The sequence below is a fragment of the Platalea leucorodia genome, assembly GCF_965183815.1.
Source record: "Platalea leucorodia genome assembly, chromosome: 2".
In the NCBI taxonomy this organism is placed as follows: domain Eukaryota; kingdom Metazoa; phylum Chordata; class Aves; order Pelecaniformes; family Threskiornithidae; genus Platalea; species Platalea leucorodia.
The window spans coordinates 23,661,146-23,678,367 of record NC_138824.1 but is presented as its reverse complement, the minus strand read 5'-3'; the positions used below and the strand labels follow the sequence as shown (position 1 = coordinate 23,678,367).

Here is a 17,222-nt window from a genome sequence, read left to right as displayed (position 1 = left end):
TTCCCACTGGCGATACAGTTTCAGGTCGGGGTCGGTCTCTTCTCTCAAGTAACAAATGATAGGACAAGAGGAAATGGCCTCAAGTTGCATCAGGGGGAGTTTAGGCTGGATATTAGGAAAAACTTCTTCACTGAAAGAGTAGTCAGGCACTGGACCAGGCTGCCCAGGGAAGTGGTTGAGTCCCCATCCCTGGACGTATTTAAAAGACGTGTAGATGTGGTGCTTAGGGACATGGTTTAGTGGTGGACTTGGCAGTGCTAGGTTAATGGTTGGACTCGATGATCTTCAGGGTCTTTTCCAACCTTAACGATTCTATGATTCTACAGGTCATCTTACTTTTGAAAAGGGATTCAAGATAAAGTCTAGCAGCAGCAAAAACCCTGAGCATGTGTTGCAGGATCCGTGCCTTAGCGCATGTCTTTTAGAAGTGCTGAGCTCCCATAGCTTCCCTAACCTAAGCTGAAAATTGAGTATCTTCATTGCTTGGCACCTCATGGGCAACAGCACTCTACCCATGAGGACCGCATTTTGAAGATCACGTTGCTGAAAAATACCTTTGTGTTCAATGACTTATTCAAAGTCTGGCGGAGTCTTTTTGCCTGCTCACAGCAAATGCATTGAACTAAGAACTGTCTTGCAGCAGGTGAAGGGCCAACACTGTACTGTAATACCATTGCTCTGTGCCTGTGCTGTCCACCCTGCCCCTTGAAAATTCTTGATGATTTTCCTTGCCCTTCTTTTCCTCTGGTTTCCCGATCCCCTCTTCTCCATACAGCTGTAAATGGCTTCTCAATTTATTTTTGCAAGCTGCTGTACCCATTGTATGGCATTTTCCCCATCGTAGATTTGCAGAGCTGATAGCCTGTCTTGTAGCAGCCTGGGCAGTGATTTGGCTGCCCCGGTGGCTGCCTAATGAAGAAGCAGATGAATTGTTTCCAAACGTGTAAGGTCCTGCCACTAATAACCCTGCTGTGGCTGGAGCCAAGGATTTCACTGCATTTCTCAATTTGCAGTGTTTCACAAATGCCCTCTTTGCAAACACATCCCCACAGGAGCGATTTTAAGGCGTGCTTCAAAATGGTCCTTTCCTTTAGTCGGGCTTGTGGCTGAGAGTCATGGGCAAAACCTTCTGTGAAAGAGAGCTGAGGCTGGAAGAGTGTTTTTTCTTTATGGATCCACGTGGTTGTGCATCAGGGCCCTGTTGAATGAGGTGCTGTCCACACATGCAACAAAAAATTACCATTCTTTGTTCACCTCTTCCTTCCCGATGTGGCAGCAGACAAGCCAGCAGAAGAGACTGGGATGGAGGAGGATGGGGCACCAGGAATGTTGCCACGGGGTGTGATCAGCAGCTGCCGGGGTGCAATATCTGCTGAGCTGTTAGCTGACCATATTTGCTCGCGTTATGACGACATTATTCCTCGGATTTCCCCCTGAAAGAGAAGGCTGTAGATGTTATGCATGCGCGTTCTGGTGCCATAGTGAACTAGGGCGCAGCCATGGCTATCTGTGTGACTTGTAAACGAACAGTACCCTGCACCAAACCAATATGCTCTTCGTCTCCTTACCTTTTTCCTAGGTATCAGCCGGAGCAGCCTAATTTGGCATACCAGATGGCTAGGACAACAGAGGAGACGGATAACAACGAGTCTGTGAGTACCAGTGAGTCGCAAACTGGATTTCTGCCGGAGGAAGAGGAGAAATGTTCCCTCAAAGCCATACTGTGTCCCCCAAATTCGGACCCTTCCAAGTTCTCTGGCTCAGTGGTGAACATCTCAACCTTTGTCATTGGTAAGCACTGGGCAGTGAGCCAACTGGTAGGTCCTTGTACTCACCATGGTGGGAGAGCTTACCTCTTGGCTGTAATTTTGATGAGCTCTTGTAATGGCCAAAATAACTGAAGATCTACAGATTAAATTTATGACTTGAAAAGAAATCCACAGATTGCGGGGGGGAGTGTATAGGGGGAAGGGCATATTTCTTAGTTAGCTTTTTCATGTGTTGCTGTTTTATTTGCCGAGCTTTCAGATTCCGCTTCGCCTGCTTGTGGGTTTGTTGTTTTTTTTTTTTTTTTTCAGTTCCTAAAAAAAGACTTGGTAAGCTTTTGGTGTCTGTTCGCAGGTTTCCTTATCGTGGGTAGCTGTATCCTGACTGTCCTTGAGCCAAGCATTCTGATAAAGGCTGTATGGATTATTGCTGCCATCCTTGTTCTTGTTGTCAGCTTCATTATATGGAAACAGCCTGAAAGCAAAACCAAGCTCTCCTTTAAGGTGAGTGTCCTGGAAGGTGTACCTAGAAAAAAGCAGTTTGGGAGCTGGTTGGAGGAGGAAGTGCGTGTTGGCCTGTGTCAGAAGGGGGGACTTGGCCAAATGGACATGCACAGAAGATAGGCATGATGTGAACTTCTCCATGCAGGGCTGCCAATAGAGCTGATGGTTTGAGCTCTCCAGCTAGCGTGGCTGTAACCTCTCATAGTCTGCACTTAGTGCATAAAGAGATGTCCTACCAGAGCTGAGCTCAGCCTCTCAGTGTGGTTTCCTCTTGGGGTCTAACCTCGAATGTCAGTGTAGTGCTGTCCTGCAGAACGCATGTCAGAAGCAGTGTCATGGCAAGCCTGCTGCCCAGCAGTGCCCTGTGGGCAGAAGCAGATTTGGCACAGAAAGAAGGACTGAAGGGGTTAGCTGAGAGGTTGGAGGAGGAAATCAAGAGGGGAAGCCACACGTGGTCAGGTCAGAGGTGACAGTAGAGGACTTCGAAGGAAAGGTAAATGGTGCCGGAGTCCAGGAGAAGCTGGGATGGCAGAACCTGGTGCAGAGACATGGCCAGAAGGGAATGGCAGGACAGTGCTTGTGAAAGCAGATGGTTATAGGACATGGAAGAGACGGAGACCAGAGGAAAAAAGGGCATGGTTTTGAAGGGACACATTGGATTGTGGATACAGAAGGCGAGAGAACCCAAGAACCAAGCTTTGGTATGAGGATCAAAGGGGTACTCGCTAAATGGCTCTAAGAAAGTGCACTTTCATGTCGTACTTAGTCTCCCCATGCAGACTAAGGGATGACCATTCTCTCTTTAACAGCCTTAAGTATGAGGAAGTGTCATTTTCCTGCTCTGTCGAAGCACACGGTCCTTTCTATATTAAACAAACACTGGGATGACTTTTTTTTTTCCCCCCAGTATAATCCTGCAAGTCATGTTTTATCATATTGATTTCAGGCTGTTTCCCCAATTTATTAAATTAGCTTTGGATTCTAATCCCATCCTCCAAACTGCTCTCATTTTGACTGCTCTTCAATTACAGGTTTTCAGTAAATTCTCTGATTTTAATAATTTAATCCAACCAGAGTTGCCCAAGGTAGTGTTTGCAGCTCATCTTGTGGTTGTAGTCCCAGAAGTGGAAACAGAAATGGCCAGGAGCAGAAAACTTAGGAACTGTCTTCTAGACTGTATTTTCTGGACTTGCTTCTGAGGAGATCTCTTTGCTTTACACTCACGATATTTTACCTCCTTTTTTTCCCCTCAGCCACTACCCTGTCCAAGAAAAAAAAATTAGACCTGTCACTGCTAAATCTGTAATGCCTGTTTCTTATCTCCTTGTTGTCCTTTAGACATTTACAACCTGTCTGTCTAGTGATTTTTCTCCAAAGTCTCTCTGGGAATCCAAGGCTGACTGGTTTGTTCCCCAGTTGTTTTTCTGTATTTCTTTTTAATAGGTAATTTGTCTCCCTTCTCCAGTCTTTAGAGACCTTACCGGTCTACCAAGAGCTCTCCGAGATGCCTATTAATAGTTCAGAGATCACTTCTGCAATCTCTGGGTACATAACTCACCCCCCTAGGGAAATCTCATTTGTCCCTACTGACTTGACAAAGCCTAATTTAGAAAAATATTCTTCCGTTTTCTAATTTGTGTGCCCATCCCCTTTCTCTAATGATGTGAACAGCTGCTCACCATAAATTTTTTTTTTTTTTTTTTTTTTTTGGTGAAGCTTAAATCAAGAAAGGCCTACAACATTTCAGCCTGTTTCTTTTTGTAAATCTCTTTTTTTCCTTAGGAGTGAAGTTCACTTTCCTCTTGGTTTCACCATATTCACAAACCTTTCTATTGTTATAATTTGTCCTTTCTGATTTTGTCTTTACATGCCTGTGCTATTTCTTTATATTCTGATTTTTGCATTTTGGCTTTACTGTCTCATTCTTCTTTGTAGCTCAGATCATTAAGGCATTCTTGGTACAGCTGCACTCCTCTCTTAGAATATTTCCTCTTTTTCTTCTGCTCCTGGATGATTTGCTCTATATTGCTCAATTACCTTGGTACCTGCTGGACAAAGTTCTTCAGGTCCCTCCTCTGGCCTTCTCCTTACCTTCTTCTGATCTTCAATAGGTACCTGTAATGATACAGTCCTTGGTTTTCCTCTTCTCTCCTTCCCCCCACAAGTATTTAGTATTGCTGCTAAAATTTGCCTCTTGCCTCCTTCCAGACCACAAAACAAGGACATCCATTCTTAAAACAGGTGAACAGCGTTGTTCAAATCCCTCTACCACGGTGGATCAATGTCCTCCATTTTGGTCTAACCTTGCCTTTTCTCAGATCTGGCAGCTGAAGAGTTGGTAACAGCCGTCACTTCCCGTTTACAGGGGATGCGATGTTCCTGCCGGCCCCTTGATCTGCCCTGTGGATGTAATGTATCCCTCTTTCTTTTTCAGGTACCTCTTTTGCCCCTTCTTCCTGTTGTGAGTATTTTTGTGAATGTTTACCTCATGATGCAGCTAGACCTAGGCACATGGATACGGTTTGCAGTCTGGATGCTCATAGGTGAGTTTGAGACGGTAAAAAGTTCTGTGTTCAAAGTTACTAGATTTCGTTAACTATAAATTTATTGTAGCGGTCCAGGGAGAGATCCTGCACTCTCATCATCCTTCGGCAACCTCAGTGACTTAACTGAAGCCATTTAGGCAGTGCGTCTCAAGCCTTGTTTTAATTCGAGGGCCATGAAACCTTTGTGAGGAGAAAACAACAATCCATGAACCATCTTATAGGTCCTGTTGCCAACAAGAAACAATACAGCGCATCTTGTTGGTTGGCCTTGAACTGCAGTCCAGGTGGTGGGGCTTTTGCTTCTGGAGCTGAAGGAGCTGAGATCCATCTCAAGATGCTCCCAATAGCCATGTGGAGAAGGCTGAATTGCTCAGGGAATTTGTTATAATGAAAACTATTAAGATTAGCATCAGTTGCAGATGTACTTTACTGTGATGGATGCTGTAGGCACACATGGAGAGAGAAAGCTCTCTGCAGAATGGACTGCAATGAACTCACTGAAAAGCATAAGAGGTTTATTCTATAGTCAGCCCCCCATTTGGGGCCTGGGTAGATTGTCTTTTAAAGACTGATGCCTGCGTTAATGGCTTTTTTCTAAGGAAGGTAGTGGCAGTCTGCTAGAAGCAAGCCATCAGGATGGCTGGACTTACCCCTGGTGTAACCTGTGTTGGTCGGCGTGAGTAGTGGTTTCTGTTTCCTTACAGAGCTAACAGTGCCCTCTCCCTTTGGCTTCCGCAGGCTTTATCATCTACTTTACCTATGGAATATGGCACAGCGTGGAGGCCACCTACACGGCCTCAGCAGATGTGGAGAGAAACACGGACGCTGGTTTGGACAGCTGTAAATGATGGCATGTTTGGCTTACGGGCAACTGGGGAATGGCCGCAGTGAAGGAAGCTTTGTGGTGGGGATCCTGAACCAGGTTACACCTGATTAATCAGTAAAGCAGGAATAAGGAAGTGTAATGCGGGACTCCCCAGCCCTGTTGCTGCAGCTTGCAGCTTGCCTAGTAGCACAGCTAAAGGGATCACAAGGAAGAAAGCCGCACCTCTGGTATACTCCCGGCAACACTGTCAGCTAATCTGGGGCTACGCGCTTCCCTTCCTCCCTCTCCTGGTGGTTTGTTTTTGTTTTTTTTTCCCCTAGCGTGTAGAAAGAAAACTGCTTCTGTGTGCCAGTTAACCTTAAATGCTGCTATGAAACCAGACCTCACAAAGGTCTTTCTTTCAGTAGCCCCGGGAATTACCTCCCCACTGATACTCTACCTGATTATACCTGGAGCAGATTTTGCAGTGCTACTGTCAGGCTTAGACCAGATCCATCCTTCACCCGATGTGAGCTGTACCCCATGTGTACGCACAAAAAAAGGCTCTCGCCAAACACCAGCTTTCACCTGGTTAAGAAAGCACCTGCAAGACTTGCATTCTTCAAAGTATCAGGTCTCATAGTTTTTGTTGCATTTAACTTTTTTTTAACTATGTACTCATATGCTTTAAAGCACCCTGCTGCTGTGAAGGGTTTGTGGTCACTGCTTCTCGGGTGAGTGGTCGTTTGCCAGCGCGCAGGTAATGCCAGCAGATGTTTCTGCTGACTATACGCTCAGCAGAGGGATTGCCAGGTTTAGCCATAAAACTATTTGTTGCAAGTACTTGAATGGCTTGAAAAGAACGAGTGTCTCCAAAGAGCCGTCCTACCTCTTCGCCTCGGAAATCCCCAGTGGTGTGGCTGCAGTGGTGGGGTGGCTAGCAGAAGGGAGCCCAGGTCTGACAACAAGCAGGGCCCTATTTTCCTCTCCTCACATCAGTTTTGTGTGCTGGCCGCGTGGCGTTAGCAAAGGATTTGGCTGTGAGACTTTGGTTTGGCGTCAGTGGGTGGAGCGCATTTCTGCCCTGGGAAGGGGAAGCGCAGGAAGATCTTCAGGGTCTTGGAAGTTCATCTGTGAGCAGTGCCTGGTGTCTGCCCCTGACCAGGGGAGGGCCGTGGGGGTGTGCAGGGGCTCCTCGGTCCCAGCAGAACATACAGCCCAGAAAATACCGCTAAACTCTAGGGTCTGGTTTGCTGAGAGGAGCTTTCCCTTTGGGGCTGGAGATCGTCTCCAGAGCCTGGCTGTTGTGAAAGCTGGGAAATTTGGAATTGAGACCAGGGCCTGTGTTTGGTTGGCAATGCCTTGGTTGTGCTGTAAGATGAAATTTTTTTTTAATTCTCTCTAATACCTTTCCCCAGCCAAATTCACTACCCTAAAAAAGGCTTGTTAAAGCATCAGGAAGGTGGGCCATGCCGATGTGTGCCACTGATTTAAATTCACACTTCAGCTCATACTGAAAACCAAATCACAGAATCATGGAATGGTTTGGGTTGGAAGGGACCTTTGAAGATCATCTAGTCCGGCCTTCCCTGCCACAGGCAGGGGCATCTTCAACTAGATAGGTTGCTCAAAGCCCCGTCCAACCTGACCTCAAACACTTCCAGGGATGGAGCATCCCAAATAGACTCTCCCGACCTGAGTGGATGCTTTCCTAGGTGTCCTCCACACTACCGCCTCTGAACACCGGACAATCTTTAATCTGTTTGTCAGCATGGCTCTCACTGATGAAGGGATGGGCTCTTGTCCCCATTGCTCAGTTGGAGAACTGAAGAACAGACCCCTGCATGCCTTCACCAGGGTCTCACCGGGCATCTGGTGCAGCAGAAAGGGGAGCAGACCATCTGCTGGATTACACAGCTGGACCATGGACCATCTCTCACAGGTTTCCAGGAGAGACTTCATAGCCTTTCTGCCCACTGAAGAGTTTTAATCTTGGCTTCCTTCTAGTGCACTGGGAGGCTCTTCTTGCCAGGGCTGGAACTGGAGGGAGTGAAGGCAATGTGTTCATTGCCTCCCATGTGCATTTCAGGGTGCGTTTTGAGTGTAGTTTCCCCCACAAAATGAAGTCCGAGTCTGTTCCAGTCGCTGGGTCTTGACAGTCTGCCAAGCCTTTGCCCCTCGTGCATATACAAAGTCTTACTCAAGCAGGGAGAGACGAATATAGAAATTAAAAGCCACTAGGTTGAGGTCTATTTTGTTTAAACACAGGCAAGGTCGACACACTCCACAGCCTCCCAAAAAGCACTGAAGATGTGGTGGGAGGGGAAGAAGATGAAAACTCAAAGGGGAGCAAAGTTTCCTGTTGTACCAAAAATTCAAGGATGTTTTTCCCTACCTTGGGTACCAGCTTCTGAGCAATTAAGACATTCAGCAATGACCATTTGGAGGTCAGTTCTGACTGGAAGTGTGTTTCCAAAGAAAATTATTTAAAAATATGCAGATTTCTTGCTGTATGTAAATTTTTTTATAAATATTAACTTATTTTTGTTGTCTACTGAGGGATCTGTTCTGGTATTTATATTCCATAACTTTGTTTCAGCTTTTGTGGCATATAATAGCAGCATGTAGAAGGGAAAGTCCTGATGGGTGTCGTTTTTCTTCAGTTGCCTTTTCTCTGAGAAGATTCATAGGAAAACCTTTCTGTGTCACCAGATTTGGTATTGAAATGTGCTGTTACCTGTACCAGGCCCAGAGCCACCCGCTGCAAATTTGCTAGTGGAGGTGAGGATCCTTAGCCCCATCTCCCCCTCCTCCGTCATGACTTCTTCAACCCATCAGTTCCCTGGTGACGGATGCTGCCGTCTCTCTTGCTGTTTGTTGCTACTCACCAGATACAAGGAGGTGGAGGGAGCCTGCAGCCCTGCGCAGTGCCAGGGAAGCGCAGGTGTCTCCCTGGCTCTGCTTCCCGTGTGTCCAGCTGGACCTGGGGACCTCCTGGCCTCCTCTTCCCTGACTTGACCCAGGGAGTGGACCGGTGAGGAGGTGATGGGTTTGACACAGCTGCGTACTCCTGCCCCATCCCCTCCTGGCTGCATCCACCCCTTGCTTGTACGTTTTGTAAGCTGAAGGGCAAATTTGACTGCTTCTTCCTAGGACATCAAGGACTTTGCTGAATGGGTGGGGTTTTTTTTTTTTTTTTTTTTTTTTACCGTCTCCTCTGCCTCCCTGCTGATGTCTGCATGTAACATAGATCAAGCCAGGTATCTTTGAAGACATGCAACTGCTGCTATAACCTTGCTGTTGTGAATGATATGCTTTCATTCATTTGAGCTTTTCTTTGTAAATAGTTCAGGCATTATTTTATAATGAGAATATTTTGTATAGATGCAGAGCATTTGGTTGTATGAAGAGGTGGGAATGGAGAAGCGATGCCTTTGCTCAGCAGGAGAATAGATCCTTTCCTGCCAAAGCCGAGAGGTGTAGTAAAAATGGCCCGCCTGATCTTTCGGGGCAGGCTCTGGCCCAAAGGACTGACCTTGTATTTGGTTGCTCCCAGTCTGCTCGCCTGAGAGGAGCCCTCCGGGGAAGCTGTGGGAAGGGTGCTACCGACTGCCGGTGTGCAGCGGGCGGAGGTGGGCAGCACCGAGGCTGCAGCTCGCAGTTATATAGCAAATCCAGATATGTCACCAGCCAGCCAGCCTTTCTCAATGGAAAATTGCTGTCAAAACAGCTCCCCCCGCCCCACCAAATTAATTATTTTGTAAAAAAAGTTACTATATTTTGCTTATTTGCTTGCAACTTTCATTCTTTGGTCACTGAAAATCATTACCGGCTGGGTTTTGGCGTCGTTTCGCCCTTTTCCTGTCCCTTGGGGTGGAGTTTGCCGCCGGTTTGGGCAGCGAGTGTCGGGCAGCTCCGCAGCGTGAGGGGCTGCCCCCCTGCCCACCGGCCCCGCCTGGGCACCGGGGGCTGGGGCGTGCTGCCGGCTGGGAGCCGGCTCTGCTGGGGCGCAGCGGGGGAGAGGGGGCTGCAGGGGGCCGCCCCGGTGAAAGCACTGCTGGTGCTGACGCCACGCGTTGCTGTTTATTACCGGGGTTTTGGAAGGGCAGAGCTGTAGCTGGCGGTGCCTGCCATGGGCACGCTCACCCTTCCTCCATCCCGGGTGAAAACAAGCTCCTATTCGTAGTGTACAGAGGGTGGCCATCACTGCCTGCTGCCTCCATTCCTCCTTCCACTTCCGAGACCAGAAAGCCATGTGGTAGGATATTACGTTTATATTTTGTAAAATCTGCTTCTTTAGTGATTGCATTTTATATGCTAATGAATTCCAGTGGGATTTTTTAAATTGCCCCCCAGAAGGCCACGTACACGTGAGCATTGCTGTCATCTGTTGGAATGAATGAAGGGTGACACGCAGGTCTGGCAGGCTGGAGGGGCTTTGAAGGGAGGGGGAGGAGGAGGAGTGGTGTTGGTTTTGGTGCAGCAGGCTCCCCCGCAGTCCCTCCCCTGCATGTGTGCCTCTTGACACCCTCCCCTTTCGAAGGAAGCCTCTTCCCTCTGGCACTAAAAGCCTCTCTCTTTCTAAACCCTTGAATAACCTTGCGACATCCGCTGGGCCGGACTTTATGGGGAGGTTCCGTTTCTTCCTTCCCCTTATGAAAAAATTGCACTTGTTCAAGGCTAAATCTATACGAACACAGTGAACCGACGCTCGCTGCCGTCACGGCCGCCTCCCCGTTCCGTGGGGCCGTCGGCCTGATTTGGGATGCCAGCGTGCCCGCGTCCCAATAGCGAGCTGAAGGCAAAGCTGCCTCGCCGGTGCCATCGGTTGCTCTGCCCACTGCCACCCACCTCGTGGTTTAGCATGCATTTCCCGCTCCAGCAGCGATGCCTCCCCCATAAACTCCCCCGGGCTGCCTTATGCTCCACGTTACGGTTGCAGCTGGGGTCCTGTGGTGGAGTTCCCAGCTGGAAACCAGGCGATCCAGGAACGGCTCTGCTAGCAAGAGCCAGACCTCGATTTTTCTCAGGGTATTTGCTCCTGGCTCACGCTCCGAGACGCAAGGTTCGTCTGAGGCCTGGCAGGCTCCAGCCAGCGAGAGGCACCTCTCCCTCTCGATGCCGCGCGGGGCGGTGGTTTCGGCTGCGTGACTCGTGGTTTCGGGACAACGGCGGGAAGCAAAGGGTTCCCTTGCAGCACGTTGTGCCTTCCAGCTGCGCTGGGTGCAAGGAGCAGGAGGAGCCGCTGGCAGCCTGGAGGCCGTGTGCTAGCGAACCTAGTGCGGGTTTGGGTCGTGTCAGTAGAGATTTTACTGACTGAAGCCATGAAAGAGTGTATATTTTTATTTTTTAATTATTAAGCAAACTGTAAATACCTTTCTGTTGTCTGTTTGATGGTCTATTTTCCTAATGATTTCTCAGAATTTCTTACAAGCGTGATAAATAGTTTTAATGCTTGTTCTGCAAACAGATATTTTTTATCTTTTTTATCTTTGTTTTGGTTTGATTTTTTGGTTTTGTTTTTTACCATGTTCATGTAGCGATTAAAGCCTTAAGTTTTAAAATGTGAACCTTGCTCCCAGAGCGCAATGCAGGTGTGCGGCTACTTTTTGTCCTGGCGACACTGTAAATACTTCTCCCCTGAATGATGCTTTTGGAATTTGGAAATTCACTTGTAATTGTGTGGTACACCACATAAACTTTTCTCGATATCCAAATAAATGATGCCTATTGTTTACCGTCATTTGCAAGCCTACCTCTGTTTTCCAGCTTGTTCCAACGTCTGCTGGCTGTCCCAGTCTCTGCAGGAGAGCATTTACTTTGAGAGCTGCTCGTGTTAACTCTGGCCCCGTCTCTTGGGTTTGCTGAGGCCGGTGGGACAATACGTAATTCGGGGGATTTGCCGTGGGCTGGGTCTGTGCTCAGCGCTGAGCACTGACATTGAGGTGCGTCTCTCCCTGTCTTGTAGTACCAGTTCAGGTATTAGCTGGGACTTCATGAACCTGCAGAGTTAGCCTAGAATTTACCCAGGTGGTGTAAATTTTTCTGGCATTGCAAAATTTGGTTGTCTCGGAAATGAGGACTGTGGAATGAATGAGGAGTTCTGCTGGTGTGGTTTTCCAGGGTAGGGTCTGCAGGACAACACCGAAACCACCGGGCAGGAGGAGTCTGTCTGCCCCGCCACTGCCTGCACCATTTGCAGCCTGCTTCTGTGTGCCGCGATAAATGCGGCCGTGGCCCCACGAACACTGCTTTCCTTGTCCTTTCAGCCCCGGTCCTTCCCACAGCTTCGTCTGTGCTAAGCGAGCCAGAGCCCTGGTGGGAAATCTTTCGGGAGGACGTTACCAGGCACATTCCTGAGGTGGGATGTGCCCTGGCCCCTTCCTAATCCTTATGGCAAAGCCTGAGGAACTGGGTGCCCTCAGTGGGAGGGCAGCGCGAGGGGAGGGGTGTTGAAACGTGGCTGACCGGCGCGTTACAGAGCACACTCGTTTGCTGCCGTGCCTGAGCCACCGGCAGAAATTTTCCCCTGACCACGTGCTGAAGCATGACACCTTAATAAAAATAGTGCAGACCACGATCCCTTGTCTCCCAGCAACCCGGCCGTACGGGAAGCACCCTTAGAAAATGAATCCATGGGATTTTTGATCTGATCTGTAGCATGTGAACCATAGTCAGGTAACCCGACCGACCAGCCCCACTGCAGGGAGGCGAAGTGGCCGTCTACCGTCGGTCTTTACTGTAATGGGTAACTCTTTAGTGAGGTTTTGCTTTGTTTTCCATTTATTCCAGTTTCTGTGTGCACAGACATACGGCAAACACTGCAGGACACGCTGGTTCGTATGCGTCGGCCCGTATGTGCGCTGGCGCATGTATTTATTATCAGGAATATATTACACTTATCTGTACATCATAACTGAAATAATACAAACTCTTCCTGTAATCATTAGCCACATAGTAAACGGGACCACAGAACTCCTGCTGCATGGGAAACTGTACAGAGGCTCCTCAGCGTGTCCATGGGACACAACCACCATCAGTGCAGAGACATAAAATACCTGATTTTGCACCTGATAGTTTTTCCTTCCCCCCCCCGCCCACCACCACTGCAAGTCTTTGCCGCTGTGCATCTGCCGAGATCGCCCCTCTGTGCCGGCAGCCGCAGGAGGTGCCGTCCCAGCGGGGCCTCATGGTGCTCTCCTGCGGAAAACCAGAGCTTTCCTGCAGCTTTCCCAGCTCTCCGTGCCCCCCGCTCGCTGCCAGCTCTCCTGCCGTCCCACGGCTGTTACCCGCTCCTGATGCCGGTCTCTGGAGCCCCTTCAGAGCAACCGTAGGCTGGTTTTATTGCTGCTGCAGCCTTCTGCGTTGAATAAAGATTAACCAAATCAAACGCCTCCTTTTTAAAGACACAAGGGCAATAAAACCCAGCTCAGCACTGGCTGCGTTCCCGCTCCTGCCGAAGGCCACCCTGCCCTGCAAAACAGGAACGCCCCCGCAGTGGCCATGGCGTTCAGGAAGTCTCCAGCCCCCCAAAAGCAAAAGCTCCCCCTTGCTCGTCTTCGAGCAGGGACGGCCATGGAGCGAGGACTAGCGGTGTGGCCCCCACCCCGCCGGGACTGCCAAGCTGACCTTGCACGGTTGCAGCTCCCTGGCAAGAGCAGGGGTCACCGGCTTGGCGATGTGCTCGGGGCGGGGGGGTCTCCATCCCCCTTCACACCTACTCCGGCACGCAGAGGGAAGGAGGGACAGGACAGAGGAAGAGCAGGAAAAACAAATGACCTTTTTTGGGGAAAAAAGTCTGTGTTTCTGGGTTTGCACCAGAAGGAGCCACCCTTCGCACCCCCGCAGGGATGGGTGGCTGGGTCCCTCCTGGTCAGGCAAAACTTCCTGCAGCTTTGCTAGCGATCGGGCAGGCCCCAGAGGCCGTGTCAAGGAAGAATCCAGTGAGAGGCAGGATTGGGAGGCAAAAATTAGATGGGAAAGGGATTGGCAATGATACCAAATGATGGTGGAGCTGGGATTGGTCCCAGTTTTCCCACCGTAAAAGCCTCACTCCCAATTCACTGCTGGAAGCATCTCTTGCATATGAAGTTAAACCAACAAAGTGATAAGGAAAGCACCAGAGAGAGAGGGAAAGAATGAATAAATTAACAAAGGACGGGCTCAGCCAGCCCGTCCTGGGCCAATAATATGCTCTAGTGTGTTCAGCATGGAAAAGTTTAGATTCACATCATGGTAACAACTCTGGTTGTATCACCTCACTGATTTTTAAAAAAGAGGACCCTAGAAACTACTGACAAGTCAGCCTGACTAATCTGGTGGCCTTCTGCGATGATGTGACTGCGTTGGTGGATGAGGGATGAGCAACCGATGTCATCTACCTGGACTTCTGTAAGGCCTTTGACACAGTTCCACACAATGTCCTTGTCACTAAATGGGGGAGATGATAGGGGTTTGATGGATGGGCGTTGGGATATGGAATTGGCTGCATCCAAAGAATTGCAGTCAACAGCTCAATGTCCAAATGGAGATCAGTAACAAGTGGTGTCCCTCAGGGGTCCGTATTGGGACCAGTACTGTTTAATATCTTCATCAACGCAGACAGCAGGATCGAGTGCACCATCAACAAGTTTGCAGATGACACCAAGCTGAGCGGTGCAGTTGACACGCCTGAGGGACGGGATGCCATCCAGAGGGGCGTTCACAGGCTTGAGGAGTGGGCCCATGTGAACCTCATGACGTTCAACAAGGCCAAGTGCAAGGTCCTGCACCTGGGGTGGCGCAACCCCTGCTATCAATACAGGCTGAGGGATGAAGGGATTGAGAGCAGCCCTGCAGAGAAAGACTTGAGGACACTGGTGGATGAAAAGCTGGACATGAGCCGGCAACGTGCGCTCACAGCCCAGGAAGCCAGTTGCATTCTGGGCTGCATCAAAAGCAGCGTGGCCAGCAGGGCGAGGGAGGGGATTCTGCCCCTCTGCTCTGCTCTGGTGAGACCCCACCTGGAGCGCTGCGTCCAGCTCTGGGGTCCTCAGCACAGGAAGGACATGGACCTGTTGGAGTGGGTCCAGAGAAGGGCCACAAAAATGATCAGAGGGATGGAGCACCTCTGCTATGGAGAAAGGCTGAGAGAGTTGGGCTTGTTCAGCTTGGGAAAGAGAAGGCTCCATGGACATTTTATTGTGGCCTTTCAATACTTCAAGGGGGTTTATAAGAAAGACGAAGAGAGACTTTTTACCAGAGCCTGTAGTGACAGGACAAGGGGTATGGTTTTAAACTGAAAGAGGGTAGACTTAAATTGGACATAAAGAGGAAATTCTTTATGGTGAGGGTGGTGACACACTGGAACAGGTTGCCCAGAGAAGTTGTGGATGCCCCATCCCTGGAAGAGCTTTGAGCAACCTGGTTTAGTGAAAGCTGTCCCTGCCCATCGCAGGGGGGTTGGACTAGATGATCTTTGAAGGTCCCTTCCAACCCAAACCCTTCTATGATCCTACGATCTCACTGTAATAGAATTGCATGGGCAGACTGAAACATGCCAGCGCAGCAGGTATCGCAGATATCTGTGCATTTAGCAAGTATGAAAGTGATTAAAATTGTACTTGGCGAGGAGGGGCTTAGTGTGCATGTATGTGTTAGGTATCTATCCTACTTTCAGGTTGTACGTGCTGGACACACTAAAATCTAGTAATGCATTTCAGCAGTAGTAGTTGGTGTGGCATGGTCTATTCTAACAAGATGCTCAATTTGCTCAGTATCACAGTATCATGCAAAAGCTGCTACAAAAATAAATTTCTCTAAAAAAAGGAGAAAAAAAATCACAAATCACCTTTTTTTTTTAATGCTGTGGAACAGGCCACAGGCGCTTCAACGGTGATTGAAGCTGTATCTAAGCTGCAGTCTGTGAATCCTGAGTACTTCCCAGGAAAGCTGAAGCACCGCTCCCATCCGAGCAGTACGGCAGGGCTGCGCCATCCCCCCTCTGCTCACGCCGGGTGTGCCGGTGCCACCGCACACCGGGGTAGGAGAGCCGCCCTCCCACAGCGCTCCCCACCCCGGGGATCTGCTGCACGTACCGTCTCCTGCTTACTTCAACCCTGGTGCTCAGAGCAGGAATGCACGCAGGCTCTTTGCCCCAAGCTGGATAGAAAAGCATCCCACAGATCTCTTTTTTTTTTAATTATGCTCAGGGATATTTTTTTCCTTTGCTAGCAGTGCCCACGAGGGCCCTGCAGCCTATCGCACCCCAGCCGCTCCTCAGCCTCGCCAGCCCCTCAGCTGGAGGTCACCCCAAGCCTGGGCGAATTTTTTTGCTTCTAGGCAGAGAAGTTGAAGGTAGTTTAGCCACTCTTTTCCATGAATCTTAAAAGTGCTCTGTAACTTTGGGTAAACTTTAGCAATGTGAAATAATATATATGTGTGGAAGGAAAGAAATTCTGACCTCATTTGCGCCCATGCAGTCCACTGTGCTCTATTTGGTGTTGCAGATGGAAGGAAGCTAGAGCCCTAGCACGCGCCCGGTATCTCATCCTAATACTGGAAACCTCTTGGCCAGCAAAGGTCAAGGATGAACAGCTGCTTTTCTCCTTCTTGCTTATGGGACTTGAAATAAATCAAAATGGACAGGAACCTACAACCAGAAATTTTGGTTGTATCCAAACCAGGACAAGTTAAAACAAGGTAAGATCTAACTAGGATTTAAAGACACTAAAATTGAAACACGTTAACCAGTAACCTCTATCAAATTTGCTAAAACCCTCAGGTTTCTCATCTCTAGCCTATCTCCACTTACATTATTGATGCTAAGAGTTAAAAAGCAGTGAATGGTATGCGTATCTTGTCTGGTGTTCAATGCAAAGGTGATGGTTTCGAAGGCAGTACTGTCTCAGAATTTCAAAGTCGCTGGTGTTCATGTTACATAGAGTACCACTTGGTGGTCACTTGGAAGGCGCTTCTACTTCTGTGTAACTTTCTTCTAGGTTGGGTATAAATATTCCTGGGAGGCTAAACAGAAATGCATTTCGTTTAGATACAAGTCTTAGGCACGAGTTAGAAAACTGCTGACTGTAATGAAAATATATCAGCACTTAGTAGTATCCAATAATATAAAAAAATGCAATTCAGAACATCTTCAACTACATATATATGTGTGTGCGTCTATATGTAGGTATAAAGGTACAATACGTACATGTATATAAACACAGACACATATACAGAAATATTCACAACTTGTACTGTATTTGTAACTAACCTGAAATACTGCAGCAAAAGTTCATTCTGATGAACCATTAATATAGTATTTCCAACTTTTGGCTCTAACCATAGTTAAAATGTTAACACATCAAACGAAACGTTTTGCTATCCTAACTTTCTGCTGTCCCAGCTTTTTGCTATCATCTTGTTTGCTACCCTAATCAACATGTCAGAACCAAGAGCTCCTATATGGGGACTATAAGAGTACCCTGCCTAGCGTAAAGCTATGAGCATGCTTGCAGCCATGAACCCTGGGCGCCTGTTGATGGTAATACTTCCTTGGATGGTAACATTTAGCAGATTGGAAATGCGTAAAAGGCAGGGGACCTTCGGCGCGCAGGTGCCGAA

General features: G+C 48.6%; 1 protein-coding gene across 1 annotated transcript in view; it reads left to right on the top strand.

The window, feature by feature from the left end:
• Positions 1-8,040, top strand: part of SLC7A1 (solute carrier family 7 member 1) — a 44,861-nt gene extending 36,821 nt beyond the window's left edge. Inside the window, exons 9-12 of the mRNA XM_082336978.1 lie at positions 1,580-1,791; positions 2,122-2,270; positions 4,705-4,813; positions 5,555-8,040. Of these exons, the coding sequence (XP_082193104.1) occupies positions 1,580-1,791; positions 2,122-2,270; positions 4,705-4,813; positions 5,555-5,664 (580 nt within the window). The 3' untranslated portion in view covers positions 5,665-8,040. The remainder of the gene's footprint in view (positions 1-1,579; positions 1,792-2,121; positions 2,271-4,704; positions 4,814-5,554) is intronic.
• The last annotated feature ends 9,182 nt before the right edge of the window (positions 8,041-17,222 follow it).